The following is a 17,382-nucleotide window of genomic DNA, read 5'->3' on the forward strand; positions in this document are numbered from 1 at the left end:
ATATCTATTCCATCATGTTATTTTGATCACTCAAGAATTCCTTGATCAGAATACTTACTCATAACCAGACCAATAACCGATATTCTTATCTTTGAATTGTGGAAATTTAGTAATCCCAGACTTTTTAGTGCTCACCATAACAGTTGCAGATCGTTTAAAGTGTTGAAACACGTCCACAAGATTGACACCATCAATGGCTCTTGCTACTAACATTCTAGAGAAGAGAATAACTGCAAACTGTGCAGAACCTGATTTAATGTTCTCTATTGGATCAACACCAGCTCCTCCTTTATATAATTGTGATAATTAAAATAATGTTAAGGAACATTGATTAGTATGCAAGTTAGTACGACCCATATAAAATTAAAAACATACCTTGCTTAATAATAACATTGAGACATTCATTCTCAAAGTATCCCATCTCCTTTGCAGCTATAAAACCTGCATACTGTGCTTGAAAAACCCATCCCAACTGTATGGCCACTGTATCCGTCCCGTTGGGGCAAGAAATTGCTGTAGTTCTTGTAATGAGATGTGCCAAACACAACAAGAGAAGTGAGAGTGTCAGCAAGAAGTGTCTGTTATGTGTTGAGTAGATGATTTTCATGTTGTTTTGTGTTGAATTAATGTGAAATGTGTTAAGAATCACAATTTCCTTTCTGTTTTGTGTGTTCTTATTGTTTTTTGAAGTGTAAAGATATTTACTTTGCTTGTTTTCCCTTAAGGGGCAAAGTTTAAGGTGGGACAAGTTTAAATTTCCACTAAATTTACATACGGCAGCAGCTAAAGACGCGTGTTGGAATAATGGGTGAATACCACCAGCTATAATTACTGTGAACAAAATGGCAGTAAAAGACGAAGTGCTACAAGCCCTATTTCAACACCAAATGCTTTAATTGATGGTAGTACGGCCTTTGTTGGATAAACAAGTTCTTGGTAATTGGATGAACATTAGAGGTTGAGGAGGCTCTAAATGGGAAAAATACAAACATTTGGGCATCTTGTAGGTATTTGTTAGAATATATTCTTTTCATTCAATATATGGTATGTCGTTTACTAGTTAAAGTCCTCACTAGTATGTTAGTGAAGGTTGGAATGGTGAATTCTATGAATGAATAAAATCCTTGTTGGTTCGTTCAACTTGTTGTTTACTCCTGTTTCGGCACGTGCCGAGGTGAGGGTGATTGAAGAGTGTTAATTATTGTTTTTTTTATTGACGTTTAGTTTTGGCGTCCTAGTATTGTTTGAATAATACTATGGATTCAACACTAATAGTAGTCGTCCTGATGATGATTATTTGTTTCGCTGCCGATATATATAGTGATCCAATAGAGTTTTTTCCATAATATTTCCACAACCAAGTCCAATCCGTCTCTAGATTATTTATTTGAATTTAATTTGTGTTTCCGCGCTTTACATTGAAAACTCTTTTCCAAATTATTTATATATAAGGTACAAATCCAATATCTATTTACCAATTGTTATTTGGTGGTCCATTATGACCAATATCTCTTCTTCCCATGTTTCCACTACGATCATTTGGTCCACTATAGTGAGGAGGGCTACCACCAGGATGAGCATCTTGGTGTGGAGGACTTCTATAACCGCCTCTATAACCACCTCTGTTGTAATTTCCTTGTGGAGGAACTCTGCTATATGGTTCATATCTTTGTTGAGAACCATAGTATGGTCTGTCTCTTCCATTGTTGTGTGGATAATTGGAAGGAGGATATGGGTCGTGATGGTGGTGATATGGTGGTGGTCCATTGCTTGGTGGTGGTCCATCCATTGGTCCCATTCCGTATGGTGGTGGGTTATAAGGTGGTGATCTTCCTCCATTACCTCCATAAGGTGGATGATGCATACCTCCACGATGATAGCCTCCTCTTCTCATTGGTGGTCCATTGTTGAATCTTCCTCCATTGTTAAATCCTCCGCCTCTTCTTGGTCCTCCTCTAAATCTTCCTCTCATTCCTCCTCTACTTGGTGGTATTCCCAACTCCTTTTTCTTATCTTTTCCTATATCATAGTCAACTCTCCACGATAAACCTTCTTGAGGTGGTTGATCTCCAATAAATCCGTCCTTGACAGCTAGAAATGCCTTCTCCGCAGCGTCTCTTTCATGGAATGTAATAAAACAATATCCTAAAGGCTGACCGCCTGAATATCCGACCTTAACATCAACAACTTCTCCAAAGCGTTCGAAAACTCTTCGTAAATCCATATCATTGTAGTGAAATGGTATTCCTCCCAACCACAATGTTTTAGTTTCCTTTTTGGCTTGATCCAAAACTTCCTCGCTACAAGTCCGTCACCAAATAATTATACAAAATAAATTATTAGTAAATAAATATAAAATTATGAGAGGAAACGTCTTCATCTTCTTACCTTGGTGGTGGTCTGGCATCAAAATCTTGTGGAGGTTGATCACCGTATGGTTGTCTCATATCAGGTGGTGAAAGTGGTACACCTCCAGGAACCATATCCATTGGTGGATGTCCATGATATGGTGGAGGAACTAACCCTCCAGGTGAAAGTGGTGGTGGTGATCTTCCGTGTTGTTGGCTCTGAAAATTTCCAACGAAAGAAGCATATTATCAGCATTAGAATCATTCAAATTGCACTTACCATTTTTTTTTTGTTTTTTTAAAAACTTTACAATGAGAAGTTTTTTGTCTCATTTTTAAACCTTTTCATTACAAAAACAACCTCATGATGAATTCTTGGGAAGGTGAGATGAATTGTTGAAGGATAGTGATGAGTTTTTGTGGTGGAAACATAAAATGGATATCGATGAGTTTTTCATTCAATTTATTGAATAATCATGTTAGGAGAAAATGTCATGGCACTGCTAATGAGTTGTAAACGAGGTGCATTTTCAGCGTTTCCGATATTGTTTCCACTAATATTAAGTGCTTTTAGTTTATCAAGAATGGTGCTGGAAGTGAGTTTGTATGCAACTTCTTGAGTAATTGAGCACATGCTCAAATCAAGAACTTGTAGGGATGGAAATGGATTTGATACTCGGGACACTTGAATGAAACTTTCGAATGATTCGCCAATAGAGTTACAAGAAAGACATAACATTCTTAGTTCTGTAATGTGTTTGCACTTTGCTAATGGCTCAATATTTGAAATGTTATTCGATCTCAGATTGAGAATCCTCAAATTTACAAGTTGCGAATTTTCTGCAAACTCTTTTAGCCCATTATCATTTAACTTACAATTACTTAAATCTAAATGGGTTAGATTTTTAAGGTTTTTGCACAACTCTGCAACATTTCCAATAGGATTGTCATTGATAGATAAATCAGTTAACTGACTCAATTTGTTTGAAATATTGACAATTGCTTCTCCTCCCATAAAGGCTGAATTTTTTGAAATGTCCAATTTGGTTAAATGAACCATGGTGCTACATAGGTATTTCACTCCAATATTTCCAACATTATTATTTCGAATAGATAATGATCTAAGTGATTCAGCAATATCTTGATTCACTGAAATTAATCTCATAGCTACATCATCAATAGAACACGAGTTCAGATTCAACTCTTCTAATTGTTTAAACTTGGATGTTGTCCCCAAAAAACTTGCTCCAGTTCTATGAATCATGTTATTTTGTAGGTTCAAGCTTTTTAAATTTGGAAAACCATCACAATTACATAAGGCTTCTATTACTTCCTTCGTTAAATTATTTTCCGATAGATTTAGGCTCGTTAATTTAAGGAGATGATTTTTGCTACTCTTCAACATGAGGGACAACCTCTGGATACCAATTCTCTTCTTAAAAGATAAATCCAGTGAGAGAGGTACGCTTAGAGAAATCCTAAAAAATGTTTTGGAAACTCGCATCACTCTGATCCGATCAATAGAATCAATAAATTCCAATATGCAATAAATCATATCATCTGGAATGTATGTGGTTAGTTGAGCCATTTTTTTTGTGATGTCATAAATGGTGGTGTTTTGTAAAACAACGTGTGAACTTAAAATTAGGATTTGGTGATGATTTTCGCATAAAAATTCTCTACAAGGATTCTTTAATTAAAAATTTGCCGACACCAGGGATCGAACCAGGGACCTTAAGATCTTCAGTCTTACGCTCTCCCAACTGAGCTATGTCGGCTTCTCATCATTTGTCATTAACTAAATATCATTGACCAATTTGCATAACTACGGAATTCTTATCAACAGAATTCGTAATTGCATATCAATAAATGTATCGTGTAGCTAAACGTTTTCAAGATATTACACAATTGAAATTTTAAAGAATATTAAAAAATCAAGATCAAAAAAATGGTTTTCAATACCTCTTCGACAAACTCTTCTAGCAACAATAACAACACTTCCGAACAAAACAACTCTAATTCCAATTTTACAAATCCAACTTTTAATGTCAACACTAACGAAAAACAAGAATCACTTTTTAATGCTCTTACTAATTTGAATAACCAATTTCTTAAGCTAAATACGAATCCGACGTTGAACTTGCCAATTAATTTTCCAACCGTTTCCTCAACATTGGTCAGTGAAAATCCTTTGAATTCATCAGCTACTGAGAACACTCATGGGGTTGAATCAATTTCAGTAAACAGATTTCCTAGGTTTAAAGTTACTACATGCAAAGACAATAATGGATTGTCTGGTATTCTATTAAACTATTATTCCATCATATCAATGCCAGAGTATAAAGAGAGATCATTTGAGGAATGGAGATGGCTTTACACACTTTCTTCTCAAGGTAAACTCACTTTTGATCCATTCCGTAATCAAGAAATAGGAAGCAGAAATGGCACCATTAAGAGTGACTCTTTCAAAAGTTGGAAATTCAATGAAACAAATACGAAACCTGCCTTTTCTAGTTTTAGTTTTTTTAACAATTCCACTCCTCAAATCAATGCAGGAGTTATGACTATTAGTAGTAGCCATTTTCACACTTTTGATATGCAATTCTCTGATTTAGATATTGATATTTATGAAGGTGATAAGCTTTTTGGAAGTATTGATACACATAGAGTGCTAGTTAGCAATCAAAGCAAAGTTCTTTCTAATATGATTACAACTAAATGTAAAAAGAGAAATGAAAAATATGTATTGGAATTGAATACCTCAATGTTTGGAGATAGACTGGGGAAAATTAGTGGAGCATTGTTATACACTTCTATCAAATCAATAGTTACAAGCGTAAATGTGCATATTGATGATTTCCTTCAAGTATTTCTAATAGTAGACTATTATCAATCAATAACAATTGGTAGATTGTCCAATACTATGACTGCAGCACTAAAATCATCAGAAAGTGTGGCCAGATCTTTCATCAAGAGTTTTGGTACCTCTTATTTCAATATTTCACAATCAGAAAATATTCAAACTTTGTTTACACTTTTTAGAGAAGCATTCCGTACTTTGATGGTTGGTACCGAACTCGAAAATGAGCACATATTCAAAATGATGAGTAAAGATATGTTCCTTGATGGCCTCATTCATTCTGAATGCAAAGAAATCACAACATTATTGAAGGTTATTGACTGCTGGGCTAGTTCAAATTTGAACTTTTCTGCACAAGATTCAACTTCCCAAGTTTACACATTTCTAGATGTTATCCCAAATGCTCAACCACTTGTTATGATTGGCATTCTTAGCTCTAGCCCATCGGTTTATAGCTTTATCAACAATCTTAGCTCCGATTGGAAATTGAAACTCATCAACAAGTACGTCTTGGTCCTTAATAACAATTCTAGCAAAATTTCACATGATGAAAAATGATGACAGCTATGTCAATAAAATAGATAAAAGTGTGCAAATCAACCCTTCAATAATTCCATTATGATCTATTTTTCCACTCATGTTGGTAATTGGGGCGACATTAAGCTTGCTTCGTTTAATTATAAAGTAGTGCCGATTTGCTAACATGTAGGGCCGAAAATCTCCCGATCCATTAAAAACAAACTTTTTAGCACAGAACACTCAAACTCATGTTCTAACCAGTTTCTCTTTCTTTTTTATAATATTAATTATTTCTTTCAACCAGAGAGTCAGGTCCAGATACAAGAGTGTATTTTACAACCACCTCTGTAATCTTTGAGAACCATTTTTGTCCTTATTTGAACAATTTTCGAACGCCTTGAAACGCCTTCAGTCGCCAAAGGTTTAAAGCACAACAAACAACCTCTCAAACCCTTAAACCAAACAATAAAAAAAAACAACGACAAACAATGAGCATGCATAAACTCACCCAATCTTATTTCTGTAAGTGGTCTCATTGATGAGCGAGTTCACCAACTGACTTTTTCTAAACGATTTTATCTGTTATTGCACCACCTCACAACATCTTAATATTTATACCTTAATATCTTGTTTTTGATCGCAAATAGTCTACAAGCCTCAAATCTGGATCCTTGGTGTTGCCCTCTTGGGTGCTGGTAGTGTGATGCACCTCAAGGTATTGGAAAATGGTCAAGGACGTGCTTTCCAAGAACGTAGACTTCAACCACCAACTGATGAATTCCAAAAGAGACATTGTCTCAGACCAGGTGAAAATAAGGATGCTGTTTATGGTGTCGATTTTGCTCCTTCAACACACATTTACTTCCCAAAGAAGGAATAAACACATTGTATCATATTTTGTAATCTCTCGTTCCGTATCTTTGATTAGCCCGCCATTGAGCGAAAACGCAGTTCATAAAAAATTGGTGCATGAAAGTAACATCATTGTGAACGTGTGATCATATCAACAACTGTTATTTCCTCAAATCATCATTGATTTCAAGACAATTATTAAACAAAATAATAGATTCATTCCAGCAGCATTACACAATATGGTCATTCCAACACAAAATGTAATTGTCTATGGAGCATTATCGGGAGTGTATGGTTTGATTTGTTTGGCAAGTTTATGCATTCTCATCAGGGTTATTCTCTCTGATATGAAACATCGAGAGAATTATACAAAATTTATTATGAGAAGATTTGGAAGCAATATAATTAGTAAACAACATGATGATGATCATGATAAACAAGATGATGGATTGGATCATCAACACTCGGATGATGATCCTCTCATACGAACAGAAACATCATCATCAGTGGCAATTACAACAACAACCATACAATATGAACAACAATCGACGAGAACATTTTCGGATAAGAGATTAATGTTTGCTTTAATTTCAATTCTTTCAGCAGTAAGATCAGCCCAATTGGCAATACAAGGTTCAGTGGTGCAATTTTCCGAATATAGAGAATTATTAATTATTGTAAGCTCAATGCCAGGATATGTTTTTGCAAGTACCATGTTAATGATGATTTTCTTCTGGACAGAAACATTGATAATATCAAAAAGATTATTATGTGAGGAGAGGAAACAAAATGATTCATCATGTTCCACTTGGTTTATTGCTTTTATTACTTCATCACGATTTTTAAAGTGGCTATTCTTCTCCATCAATTTTGTCATGTATTTTGTCATGGTGGTAAATGATTGCTTGTTGATTTATCAATTTACTGTTGATTCCAAGCATAGCTCCGATTATACAGATCCAACACCCTATACAGCCATTGAGATAGTGGCTGTTTCAATTCCTACATTATTATTTATTGGATGTGCTCTTTTGATTTTTATACTTGGATTGATTTTATTGAGAAAATATTACAAGAATTATAGAACATTTTCTAATGTATCTGCATTATACATTATATTGTACATTAGTATTGTTACAGTGACAGACATTATTGTGTTGATCGGAAGAAGTTCAGTATTAATTGCTCAAATATTTCTTTCATGGTTGGAAACACAGTGGATCACTATTTTCTGTTACTTTTCTATTGGAGAGGTTATTCCTCTTATTATTTTGAATTTTGCATTGTGGAAAATGAGTAGTAATTCTGTTCAATCCATTGAAAAATCAAAGACAGTAGAAAATTCTAAAACAGTAACCACCACCAAACAATCCAACTCTTCCAGAAACTACAAACCTAAAATTAAATCTATGAGTAGAGCAGCAGAATATTACACGCATTGGGATGAATCTACGGAAGACATGGATGCTGCCGTGTATGTCAACAGAGAAGATTACGATAATGCAACAGAGAGGGATGTTGATTCATCTACCCATAGTTCATCTCCACAAGTTGCTGGCTACTCAAATTATGGGAGTACAGATCAAAAATCCAAATCAAGAAGCGGAAGTAGTGTTGGAATTCACGGAAAGATCTCCAATCCAGTTCCATACGATAGAAAACTTAATTCTCCATCTCATTCATTCCTGAATAAGGTGGATTCTACAATGATTGGAAATAATTCTCTTAGAAATGCCTATAACGAGTTTACTGGAGTTAGTGATTAAGAATTTAGTTATATTGAGGTATAGAAATTGAACAGTGTAATGAATAATTAATTGTAGTCATACTCTCTTCGAGGTGGACGGCTTGGCCTTTCTTTGGTGCTTGATGAACTACCCGAATCCCCACTGCTAGAAACAGATCCACTATTACTATTTGAGTTACCTCCAACAATATCTGAACTTCCAGACGCACCAGATGTCAATGATCCCGTTTGCTGATTTGTTGTTCCACTACTATTATTATCAGATCCATTACCTCCAGAATCATTATCTTGATTTTGATCCTGGTGTCCAAAAGTTGAATCCTCATTACTGTACTTGCTACCGTTTAGAGGATTTCTGAGATATTCAATATTGTCACCAGTTGCAATTGCATGATACTGAATTGGAGTACCAGCTTTGAAAAAGTACAAGTGAGGTTCTCTAATTTTCACTCCAAAAACACGATCAAAAAGCAGTGGAATATCACCTAAATCCATTGAAATTCATTGAAATTCGAAGAGGAACAACATAGTTGATTAGTAACAAGAAATAGTTGAGAATATAAAGAAAACTAAGAACGTACGAACCTGGATGATAAGGAAGTTGTATAATGGCTGTAAAATTCTCTGAAGGTATTGTAAAGTTTACAATCGGAGGTTTAGTTTGCCAATCAAGCATTTGCTTATTAATGAAAAACTCTCTACAATACTCCAATGGTTGAAATGGAGAAGTATGTCGCACAAAGAAGCATCCATTATTCAGAAATAACTTTAAATATCAGATTTTCAAAAAGAACAAACTACAAGACTTACCGTTGTTGATGCAAAATTGTAATCACGTTGATAGTAAGTCATGACAAAATCAGGGAGGCCATCATTATTAATATCAGTAATGAATCCTGCCTGTGTATCCTGACCATTTCCAATGAAGATAATACTTGTGGGTGCATTGGTATAAATAGAGAGAACCTCCTCTATGAAACAACTTGAAAGCACAATGCAGAACAATACAAACACAACATGTTTTAAAGGCATTTGTTTTGCTTTTGTTTCCTTTTTCACCACACAATATCTTGTAGATCAATCGTCAGCCCAATTGTTATTTGATCGAAAGTCCATTTTTGAAAACTTTACAAAAATAGTGGTAAAAAACAAAAAAGATGTTTACAAACTACTTACCTTTTTAATGACCCAATCAGTTTTTTGTCTGTATGGAAAAAATTAAAGTTCAGTTCTGAAACTCTTAAGCAAGTTCCTTTTATAAACACCTCATATTCCTATGGAAGAAATCACTGGTTAAGGGAAAGGAGTACTAGCAATAATTGTTTATTAATTTTTCACTATCGGTTATTGTGATTTAAGTGAGTGTTGCTTATAATTTTAATTGAAATAGTGCTTTGTGTGTTCTCTTGGATGGAAATATAGTGGATACTTGTTAGTGTTAATGTAGAACATTGATTGGTCAGTCTCCATTTCTGGGAATTCAGAATGTTTCTTTGTGAGAGTAAAGTTTCTAATGACATTGATCAAAAGGAAATGGAGCTCTGTATTTGCAACACGACTTCCGGGACATTTTCTTAACAAATAGTTAATACTATTACAAAAGAAACAAATAACTTACCTTGCACCAACCTATATTATTCACATTTTCAACATTTTCAAAATGAATTCGAAAGGAGAAATGTTTAGAATCAGTAAAATTAAAAAGAAACAACTTACTCCGAAAGGAATTGAAGAAAACATTGATTTTGGAGCAAGAGGGGATTTCTTTTCATGTCTCTCAGGAATAAATTCCAAAGCTCTCGGAACGTATTCATCTTTCATGCTTGGATAATAATTCATGAAAATTGCAATAGTTTCCTTTGGTAGAATATATCCACCAATTTCAATATCAGAATTCAATTGTCTTCCCATTGTAATGTAAGCAAATGAATTGAATCTTAAAACTTCTTCAACAAATTGTCTCACCAACTTGAGTTGTTTGTATTGCTCTGGGGTGATGATTAGTCCATTTTCAGATGAAACTTCATCCAAAGCCGGAGGACCAAAAACCTCAAGGCACTCGTTATAGAGCTTTTCTTGATATTCTGGATGATGAGCCAATCTGTACAAGATAAAATTCATGATACGACTTGTAATATCCACACCTCCCTGAATAAATGTAGAGAGAACTGTTGACACCTTTTCATTTGAGTTGGTGGCTCCCTCTGCCTTCTTTACAAGAATTTCGTAAAATCTTGGCTTGGCATTTTCTGGTTGTGAAGCTCCAAATCTTTCAACACAATATCTGGCATTGTCAATCACTTGATCGTAATAACTCTCCAATGTCTTGTACTCCTCTGTCTTGAAATATTTGTAGAGTGGGAACTTGTAATCTAATCTTCCACACAAATCAAGAATTGTGATGGCTTTCTTTGAGAAATCGTCAAGTTTGAATGGTAAACTCTTTTCAAGCTCTTCAGTCATTTTGACACCAAAGAAAATTTTCATAATTGCATCGAATGCATATCTAGAAGTTGCTTCGAGACCATCATCAAGTCTGAATTGATTTTCACCAACTTTTACAAAGTTCTTCTTCAATTGTCTGATCAAATCACTGTTCATTTCTGTCAGTTGAGGTACCACGATTTGATCGAGAAACTCTGGTTTCATGGCAAGGTTGAAGATTTGACGAATTTCATTCCAATTCTCTTCAATCTTCATTTCAATAGGTACCATTTCATAACCACGGCTTTCTTTGTAATATCTTGAAGGATTTAGAACTGTTCTACGTTCCTCAACTCTGGCAAGATCAGCAATCCAGTATGGGTTTGAAATGATAACCATATTTTTGTTTAAAGCAGTCAACTTGACCATCTCTCCATACTCATTACACAAATCAAGAAAATAACTCATTGTATTCTTGGAGTGTTTCTTGATATCCAGATAGTTACCAAGAATTGGAAGAGGCTTAGGGCCTGGAATTTCTCCAAATGGTTTGGCAACAGATTTGGCCACATCTACTGTACCATCCTCTTTATGATAGGGACACTTGGCTTCAGTGTTGGCAGCAACAGATGAAATAGTTATGGATTCCTTTGTGGAATCTTGGTGATGGTACAATCTATTGTTGCTGTGGTGTGTTGTTAAAACAGAGAGAACCTGTTGTAGTAGAGGTTTGTGGATGAGGGCAGCATGTCTGATGGATTTGAGTGATGACATTTTCTTTATGTTTGAGTATTCATGTTGGACTTGAAGAAAGATGATATTTTGGTGTCAGGAGTCTTTAAAAATTGTCATCTTTCATTGTTTAACTTCTAATTTTGAGCTCCAGGAAATAAGCTTAAACTGGCGAAGAAAATACAATTTGAACAGTTTTTTTGGAGTCACCACAAGATTTTCAATGTTGTTGTTTTGCTGATTGTGATCCTATGATTCTCATAAGTTTAGAATGTCATTAAATAATCAATTACGGAGGTCAGATTGAAATCTTGTCAAAGATGACAGCGATAAAACGCAATATTGAAATTTTTTAAACTCTGAGTGATAAAAAAGGTTGATTTAAGAAATGATTTGGAATTATTGAATGTCAATTTAGATCAAGCTGCTTTGAGTTCCTTCTTTTGAAAATCACTCATTAATTTTATTTACAATATTATTACAATTATCTTAATTTTACAAATTCACTAAACAAAAGTAAGTGTTACCATACGTGTATCAGATCTATGAGATATATACAGTTTGTGAATTGGTTCATCATCTTTCATTAAGGTCCATGATTGATCACCAAAGGCAGGCAAGTAAGGTAATTTAAATTCAAAAATTGTTTCTAGTACTTCTTTTCCTTTTTTGCAACATTCTCATTGTAGAATTGAAAGTAAAAATCAAAAACCTTTTCACAAGTTTGAAGTGGCATTCTTTCAACTGTTTTCTTATATCCTTTGGAACATCTGTTAAGCAACTCATCCTTAATACTATTCTCGAATAATTTTGCTTTTTCATAACATAAAACCAATCTCAACTCAGAATAGGTTATAGCGATAGGTTCGCATGATTCTTCAATCAATCTTAAATGTTCTTCATAGGCGCCAATTTCAAATGGTGGTAGAAATTTAATTTCACTCAAATTATAAAACGAGTCATTGACCATTCTTTGGTAAATAAGTTTAACCTTTTCTAAATTGTCTCTCTGGTCCTGGTTAATAAAGTTGACATCTACAGTACTTTCAATTAAATTGAAATGCTTTGAAATAAACGGTTTTAACAATGGTAAATAATAATCTTCATGTAATTCGAGTAACTCAAGAGCTGGAAAACTCAAATATTCAATCACAAATGTTGGATGATTGATGCTAAGAACAATGTTAAGGTTAATTTCCTTCTTTGCACCAACTAGAAATCCAATTAGCTCTCCTTCAAAAGTAAAAACAGGTGATCCAGACATTCCAGGACTAGTCTGGTTATCAATAGAAAGTTTGAATTAATGGCTGAAATAACTCCCAAACTAGCTGTTCTACTATTGTAGGTGAATTTCTTAAATTCCTCCTTTAAGTCCTGGCTTATAACCTCAGCATTAAAGAAGGATTCAGAAGGAAATAGTGGAAAACCAATAAGTATTACTGGCGTTCCACTTTCTAGAATGTGAGTAGATGGAATAATGAACTTCCTTTTTGAACTACACTCTAATGGTTTAACAGACCTTAACAATGAAAAATCATACTTGGTATCGGGATGAATTATTGGAAAATATTCTCTAGTAAGGGATATATATTCTTGATCAACAATTCTATCGTAAAGGGATCGAGAGAACCTAAATTGTTGAGTTTCATCTTTTGGTGGATATTCTGCAAATGTCCCATAAAATTTATCTTTATCCTTGCTAACCCCATCATATGTAAGAAAGTGGCCAGATTTGCAAACAAAAAAATGGAACGACCAGATGTTATCATTGATTGGCGTGATGAAACTGTATCAGAAGATGAAACTCATCTTTTATATGATGAGAATGATTCATCAAAGGTTGTGAACAAGCCTTTTGTAAGAATACTTGGTTATATATTTTGGTGGGAGGAGAAATGTAAGACGTTATCACCTCATCATCAACCAATCTTTGCAAGAGAAAATCCACAAGTTGAAAGACTAAGATACTCTCAAGATCTTCCAGAGAGTGTTGAGGGATATCCTGTTGAAGAATATTTAAAGTATGACACTCAGTGGTTAGAAACTGTAAAGTATCAATGTTATTGCTATGCAAGAATAGTATCAGATGTGGTTGGAAGTGGAGTTTCAGGATTTCAACTTTCACCTTCATTTGCTAGTACCACCAGAACATTTGTTCATTATATTCCTCAAGCTTCTTATTATTCTACTAATAATCATTACACGATGGTGAATCAGAAAAATTTAGCTAAAATTAGAATAGATTGGTTTAGATGTGAAATTGTTGAATTAGAAAAAAAGTTACATGCTAAAATATTTAGAAAACTTGGAATGAAAGAAAAATTGCCAGAAACTAAAGAAAAGCCAAAGAAAAAGTTTGATTTTTCACTATTAGAAAGAAAAAAGCCAAATAGAGCTATTCCCATTGAGGCAAATGTTAATTATGTTATTCCAAATATCAATTATCCAATTAAATTGGAAGATCCTATCATGTTAATTGGTTATCCTAAACGTGTAACAAAGCAATATTATCTTGATAATTATGAAAACGATCGTTTTCCTTTATACAGAGACGATTTTGATAACTTTTTTGGTTTATCATTTTTCAAAATTGGAAGTTTAGGAAGAATTAAGAGTTTCAATGATAATTATATTCTTGTTTCAAACTCTGCATTGTGTGGAATGGGTGGTTCACCTGTTTTGACATTTGATGGTCAATTAATTGGTTTTTTAATTGGTTCCACTAAAAAACTTGAATATAATATTGTAATGAGAGTTAATCATCCTTCTTTTATAATTGAATATTTAAGTTTTCCTGCATTTGAATTATTAGAATTGAATCAAGATTTGTATTTTCCATTATTAGAATATATTATTACAAAACATTTACATATTATTGAAATTGCTATAAATTCTAAGAAGTTAAAGAATGAAAGAAAGAGACAAAATCTTGTAAAGATTTTACAAATCTATCAGCAAAGAATTCAAAAACAATAAATTCAAAAATACATTTATCTTTAAGATTGGAATGGTGTTGTTTGACTCATCAAGTCAGAAAGTAACTAACAGTCCCATTCTTATTGTTGAGTATTCTTAGTCGAGTAGGACACATTGTGAGTCAAACTACAATTCAGAATATACTACTTTATTCCATGTTAATTTAAACTTGTAATTCTTCAGGATCCATGTATTGGTCACGAAGGAGGTCAATATCTTTCTTCTTTGGCAGATTCATTGATACGAGTTTACCACCACTCAATCTGAAACAATCACTCTGCGATCTTTGATGTTTGTTTACAACTTTAGGGAAATGTTTCAGTAATTGAGATTCAATTTCTGCATAAGAATTATAGGTGACTTTAGTAGCTTGCACCAATAATTTTCCTTGTTTGTTGATTCTGTAACATCTGGTTGGATCAATATTTACACTAACATATGAAATGCAATCTGTTGGTCTGTTACCAAATCCGCTATAGAATGGGAAATCTGTTGGGAATAAACTAGCAATTGAACCAAGGCAATTAATTTTGAATGTTTCAGGTCTTCTAATAACAACTTCTCTTGCCAGAGCACTAAATGCCTTGTTGGGCGATGTAATGATTGGACCAGGTGGCATTTTATACCCATCTTGGTAGACAGAGTTGATATATTCTCGAGTTAATTGTGACATTGTAATTGGTCTGGCACTAAGGTAAATAAATTTGTAATTATTTTCAGCTATCGATTGAAATAATTTGGCAATTCCTGGATGAGTGTAGTCTTTACCCATTCTACTGTACACTTGACCCATAATATCTGATTTGGTGATAGTTCCATCAATATCACTAATAATTATCTTATCTTGTGGTGAAAATTCGAAAATGTAAGCCTTGACAGGTTCTAGCCCACCATTTGGATCAATAAATGAAATGGAAGAGCGACCATCAGTCATATGTGAATGAATTAATTCTAAATATTCTTTAGATGGACGAAGTCTATGTTCTGGGTGAGTTTCTTGATCAATGGATTTAAGCCATTTATCCATATAGCCAACTTTTGATGGAGATCCAGCTGTATAATAACCTGATTCTTCCTCAGCTGTTGGAGTCATTGTTCTAGATTTTCTAGGATTACTACCAGCTCTTGGTCTTTGGAAAACAGCTCCTGTTCTTGATCTAGACCTTGAAGTGGATGTTTCCTCTTCAACCATTCTTTGAATTTCCTTTTCTTCATCATCCGGATCTTCTCCTTCCTGTTCCATTTCTTTTATCATTTCTCGTTCTTCTCTTCTTAATTCTTCATTTTCTTCTGGTGAAGTAGCCAACATGCTTGCTCTATTTTCAGTTTTGATTATTAAATTTTGTGGAAGAGTTTTCTTTGGAAGAGGAGGAAGATCTTTTGGAGACATTGAAGAAGGGCTTGTAGGATTATTCTGTGACTTGTCATCTTCGTATAATAGATCACTTGGTGGTTTTTGAATTTCATTCGTTTTTTTAGGAAGAGGAGGTAAAGATTTTTTCCTGTATTGTGCTATCATGGTTGCTGTCTCATCTGATTGGACAACACTTGCTACAGTCTTATTATTTCCAACAATAATTCCTGATGGAGAAGGAGGAGGAACAGATGATGTTTGTGAATCATTGACTTGTGGATTATCACGAGTTTCAACACTGAAATATGCATAATTGTGGTCAGGATCGACAATAAGTTCACATCCAGGACAGCTAATTTTCTTTCCATTAACTTGAACAGTGATGACTCTTCTTATCTTACTTCTTTGTGGAAAACGAATAAAGAAAGGTGATGATTGGAATGAACCATCATCTTGTTTGACAAGTACAACACTATATAATTAAATACATTCCGTTATTATTATTAAAATCATCAACCGATATAAACACACTTACTCTACAGCAGCCATTGTGTTTTTCTGCTCCGAAAATAATATTATTATTTACAATTAATAACGTAAAATGTACAAATAGTTAGTCTATTAACTATCCAATGTGTTTTTAATTATACTCCACTACTATAATTCCAATTTGGCACAATAGATCTTCTCACCAATATCACTACGATATAGACGACTAAATATTGGCTTCAAACAACAGAATTGAAAATATGATACAATGATCGAACAAGGATCGAACTTGGTGTTGTTGTTGGCTTATTTTTTCAAAGCTTGTAATTTTTTGAAAGTTGTTTATGAAAATTATTGCGGCAATAAATGGCTTGTTTTGTTGATGGATTATTATTGTTATTTGAAAGGGAAAGGAAAGACGGTTTTTGGTTGGCAAGCTTTAAAGGGGATGATATTTTCGTTTGGAATTGAGAATCGTTTAGTAACCACCACCTAGCACGTTGTTGATTAGAGTGTTGGTCACTCAATGTACTTTCTGATAGAAGGAATAGCTATCCAATTAGCAAGTAAGGATAAATTGAATATCGGTTTCTTTATTTTGGAATGGTCACTAACGGATAAGGAATTAGGCATCCCATTCATCATATTCATGTTCAACATCCAAAATTACTTGAAATAATCATCTTCTTTCTTCATTACAAATCATTTTTTGGTCAACTCTTTACAATTATGATTACAATTGTGTAATTGTGTTTCTTGGAAGGACAGAGATGGAGGGATAATGTGGTGGTGAAAGGGATTGAGGGATATAGGCAATCTGAGGTGTTGGATGTTGCTCAATTCTCTTTCTCGAAGATCGTCCCAAAAGTGCAGGCAAAATTGATCCAAAGAATGTATTAGAAAATCTCCAACTAAAAATCATGAATAAGAAATATTTGAATATTCTCCTAAAGTCGATTCCATCCAAATCTAGAGAATGAACTACAATTACTTCACCTGTGGCTAATACAGGAGACGAAGCCAATCTCTCCAGAGGATCCTTCAACGCATTGGAAGCTGCTTTACCAGCATCAGCTCCAAA

The 17,382-nt window shown here is 34.0% G+C and overlaps 9 protein-coding genes and 1 non-coding gene across 10 annotated transcripts; 3 read left to right on the forward strand and 7 right to left on the reverse strand.

The window, feature by feature from the left end:
• Positions 1-1,471: 1,471 nt before the first annotated feature.
• On the reverse strand, positions 1,472-2,631 carry NAEGRDRAFT_67293 (uncharacterized protein; the record flags this gene model as incomplete). Its single annotated transcript, XM_002677586.1, has 3 exons — positions 1,472-2,300; positions 2,389-2,567; positions 2,629-2,631. The coding sequence occupies 3 exons, from the start codon at positions 2,629-2,631 to the stop codon at positions 1,472-1,474; spliced, it is 1,011 nt and encodes a 336-aa protein (XP_002677632.1).
• A 180-nt stretch (positions 2,632-2,811) lies between these two features.
• NAEGRDRAFT_48905 (leucine rich repeat, typical subtype-like protein) lies at positions 2,812-3,936 on the reverse strand (the record flags this gene model as incomplete). The annotated part of the gene is made up of 1 exon (XM_002677587.1): positions 2,812-3,936. The coding sequence occupies one exon, from the start codon at positions 3,934-3,936 to the stop codon at positions 2,812-2,814; it is 1,125 nt and encodes a 374-aa protein (XP_002677633.1).
• A 117-nt stretch (positions 3,937-4,053) lies between these two features.
• On the reverse strand, positions 4,054-4,126 carry NAEGRDRAFT_t297. Its single transcript has one exon. It is a non-coding gene; the product is annotated as a tRNA-Phe (tRNA).
• Positions 4,127-4,296: 170 nt separating this feature from the next.
• On the forward strand, positions 4,297-5,766 carry NAEGRDRAFT_48906 (uncharacterized protein; the record flags this gene model as incomplete). The annotated part of the gene is made up of 1 exon (XM_002677503.1): positions 4,297-5,766. The coding sequence occupies one exon, from the start codon at positions 4,297-4,299 to the stop codon at positions 5,764-5,766; it is 1,470 nt and encodes a 489-aa protein (XP_002677549.1).
• Positions 5,767-6,818: 1,052 nt separating this feature from the next.
• On the forward strand, positions 6,819-8,345 carry NAEGRDRAFT_67296 (uncharacterized protein; the record flags this gene model as incomplete). The annotated part of the gene is made up of 1 exon (XM_002677504.1): positions 6,819-8,345. The coding sequence occupies one exon, from the start codon at positions 6,819-6,821 to the stop codon at positions 8,343-8,345; it is 1,527 nt and encodes a 508-aa protein (XP_002677550.1).
• Positions 8,346-8,392: 47 nt separating this feature from the next.
• NAEGRDRAFT_67297 (uncharacterized protein) lies at positions 8,393-8,821 on the reverse strand (the record flags this gene model as incomplete). The annotated part of the gene is made up of 1 exon (XM_002677588.1): positions 8,393-8,821. One exon carries the CDS (start codon positions 8,819-8,821, stop codon positions 8,393-8,395), a length of 429 nt encoding a protein of 142 aa, XP_002677634.1.
• An 882-nt stretch (positions 8,822-9,703) lies between these two features.
• Positions 9,704-11,524, reverse strand: NAEGRDRAFT_67298 (uncharacterized protein; the record flags this gene model as incomplete). Its single annotated transcript, XM_002677589.1, has 3 exons — positions 9,704-9,899; positions 9,945-9,955; positions 10,043-11,524. The coding sequence occupies 3 exons, from the start codon at positions 11,522-11,524 to the stop codon at positions 9,704-9,706; spliced, it is 1,689 nt and encodes a 562-aa protein (XP_002677635.1).
• A 607-nt stretch (positions 11,525-12,131) lies between these two features.
• Positions 12,132-12,746, reverse strand: NAEGRDRAFT_67299 (uncharacterized protein; the record flags this gene model as incomplete). The annotated part of the gene is made up of 1 exon (XM_002677590.1): positions 12,132-12,746. The coding sequence occupies one exon, from the start codon at positions 12,744-12,746 to the stop codon at positions 12,132-12,134; it is 615 nt and encodes a 204-aa protein (XP_002677636.1).
• A 482-nt stretch (positions 12,747-13,228) lies between these two features.
• Positions 13,229-14,458, forward strand: NAEGRDRAFT_67300 (uncharacterized protein; the record flags this gene model as incomplete). Its single annotated transcript, XM_002677505.1, has 1 exon — positions 13,229-14,458. One exon carries the CDS (start codon positions 13,229-13,231, stop codon positions 14,456-14,458), a length of 1,230 nt encoding a protein of 409 aa, XP_002677551.1.
• A 134-nt stretch (positions 14,459-14,592) lies between these two features.
• Positions 14,593-16,613, reverse strand: NAEGRDRAFT_57974 (uncharacterized protein). Its single transcript, XM_002677591.1, has 2 exons — positions 16,348-16,613; positions 14,593-16,284 (listed from the first exon to the last, which is right to left on the reverse strand). Exons 1-2 carry the CDS (start codon positions 16,359-16,361, stop codon positions 14,622-14,624), a joined length of 1,677 nt encoding a protein of 558 aa, XP_002677637.1. The 5' UTR covers positions 16,362-16,613; the 3' UTR covers positions 14,593-14,621.
• Positions 16,614-17,382: the final 769 nt, after the last annotated feature.

This window comes from Naegleria gruberi, assembly GCF_000004985.1.
Source record: "Naegleria gruberi genomic scaffold NAEGRscaffold_22, whole genome shotgun sequence".
NCBI classification, from domain to species: domain Eukaryota; phylum Heterolobosea; class Eutetramitea; order Acrasida; family Naegleriidae; genus Naegleria; species Naegleria gruberi.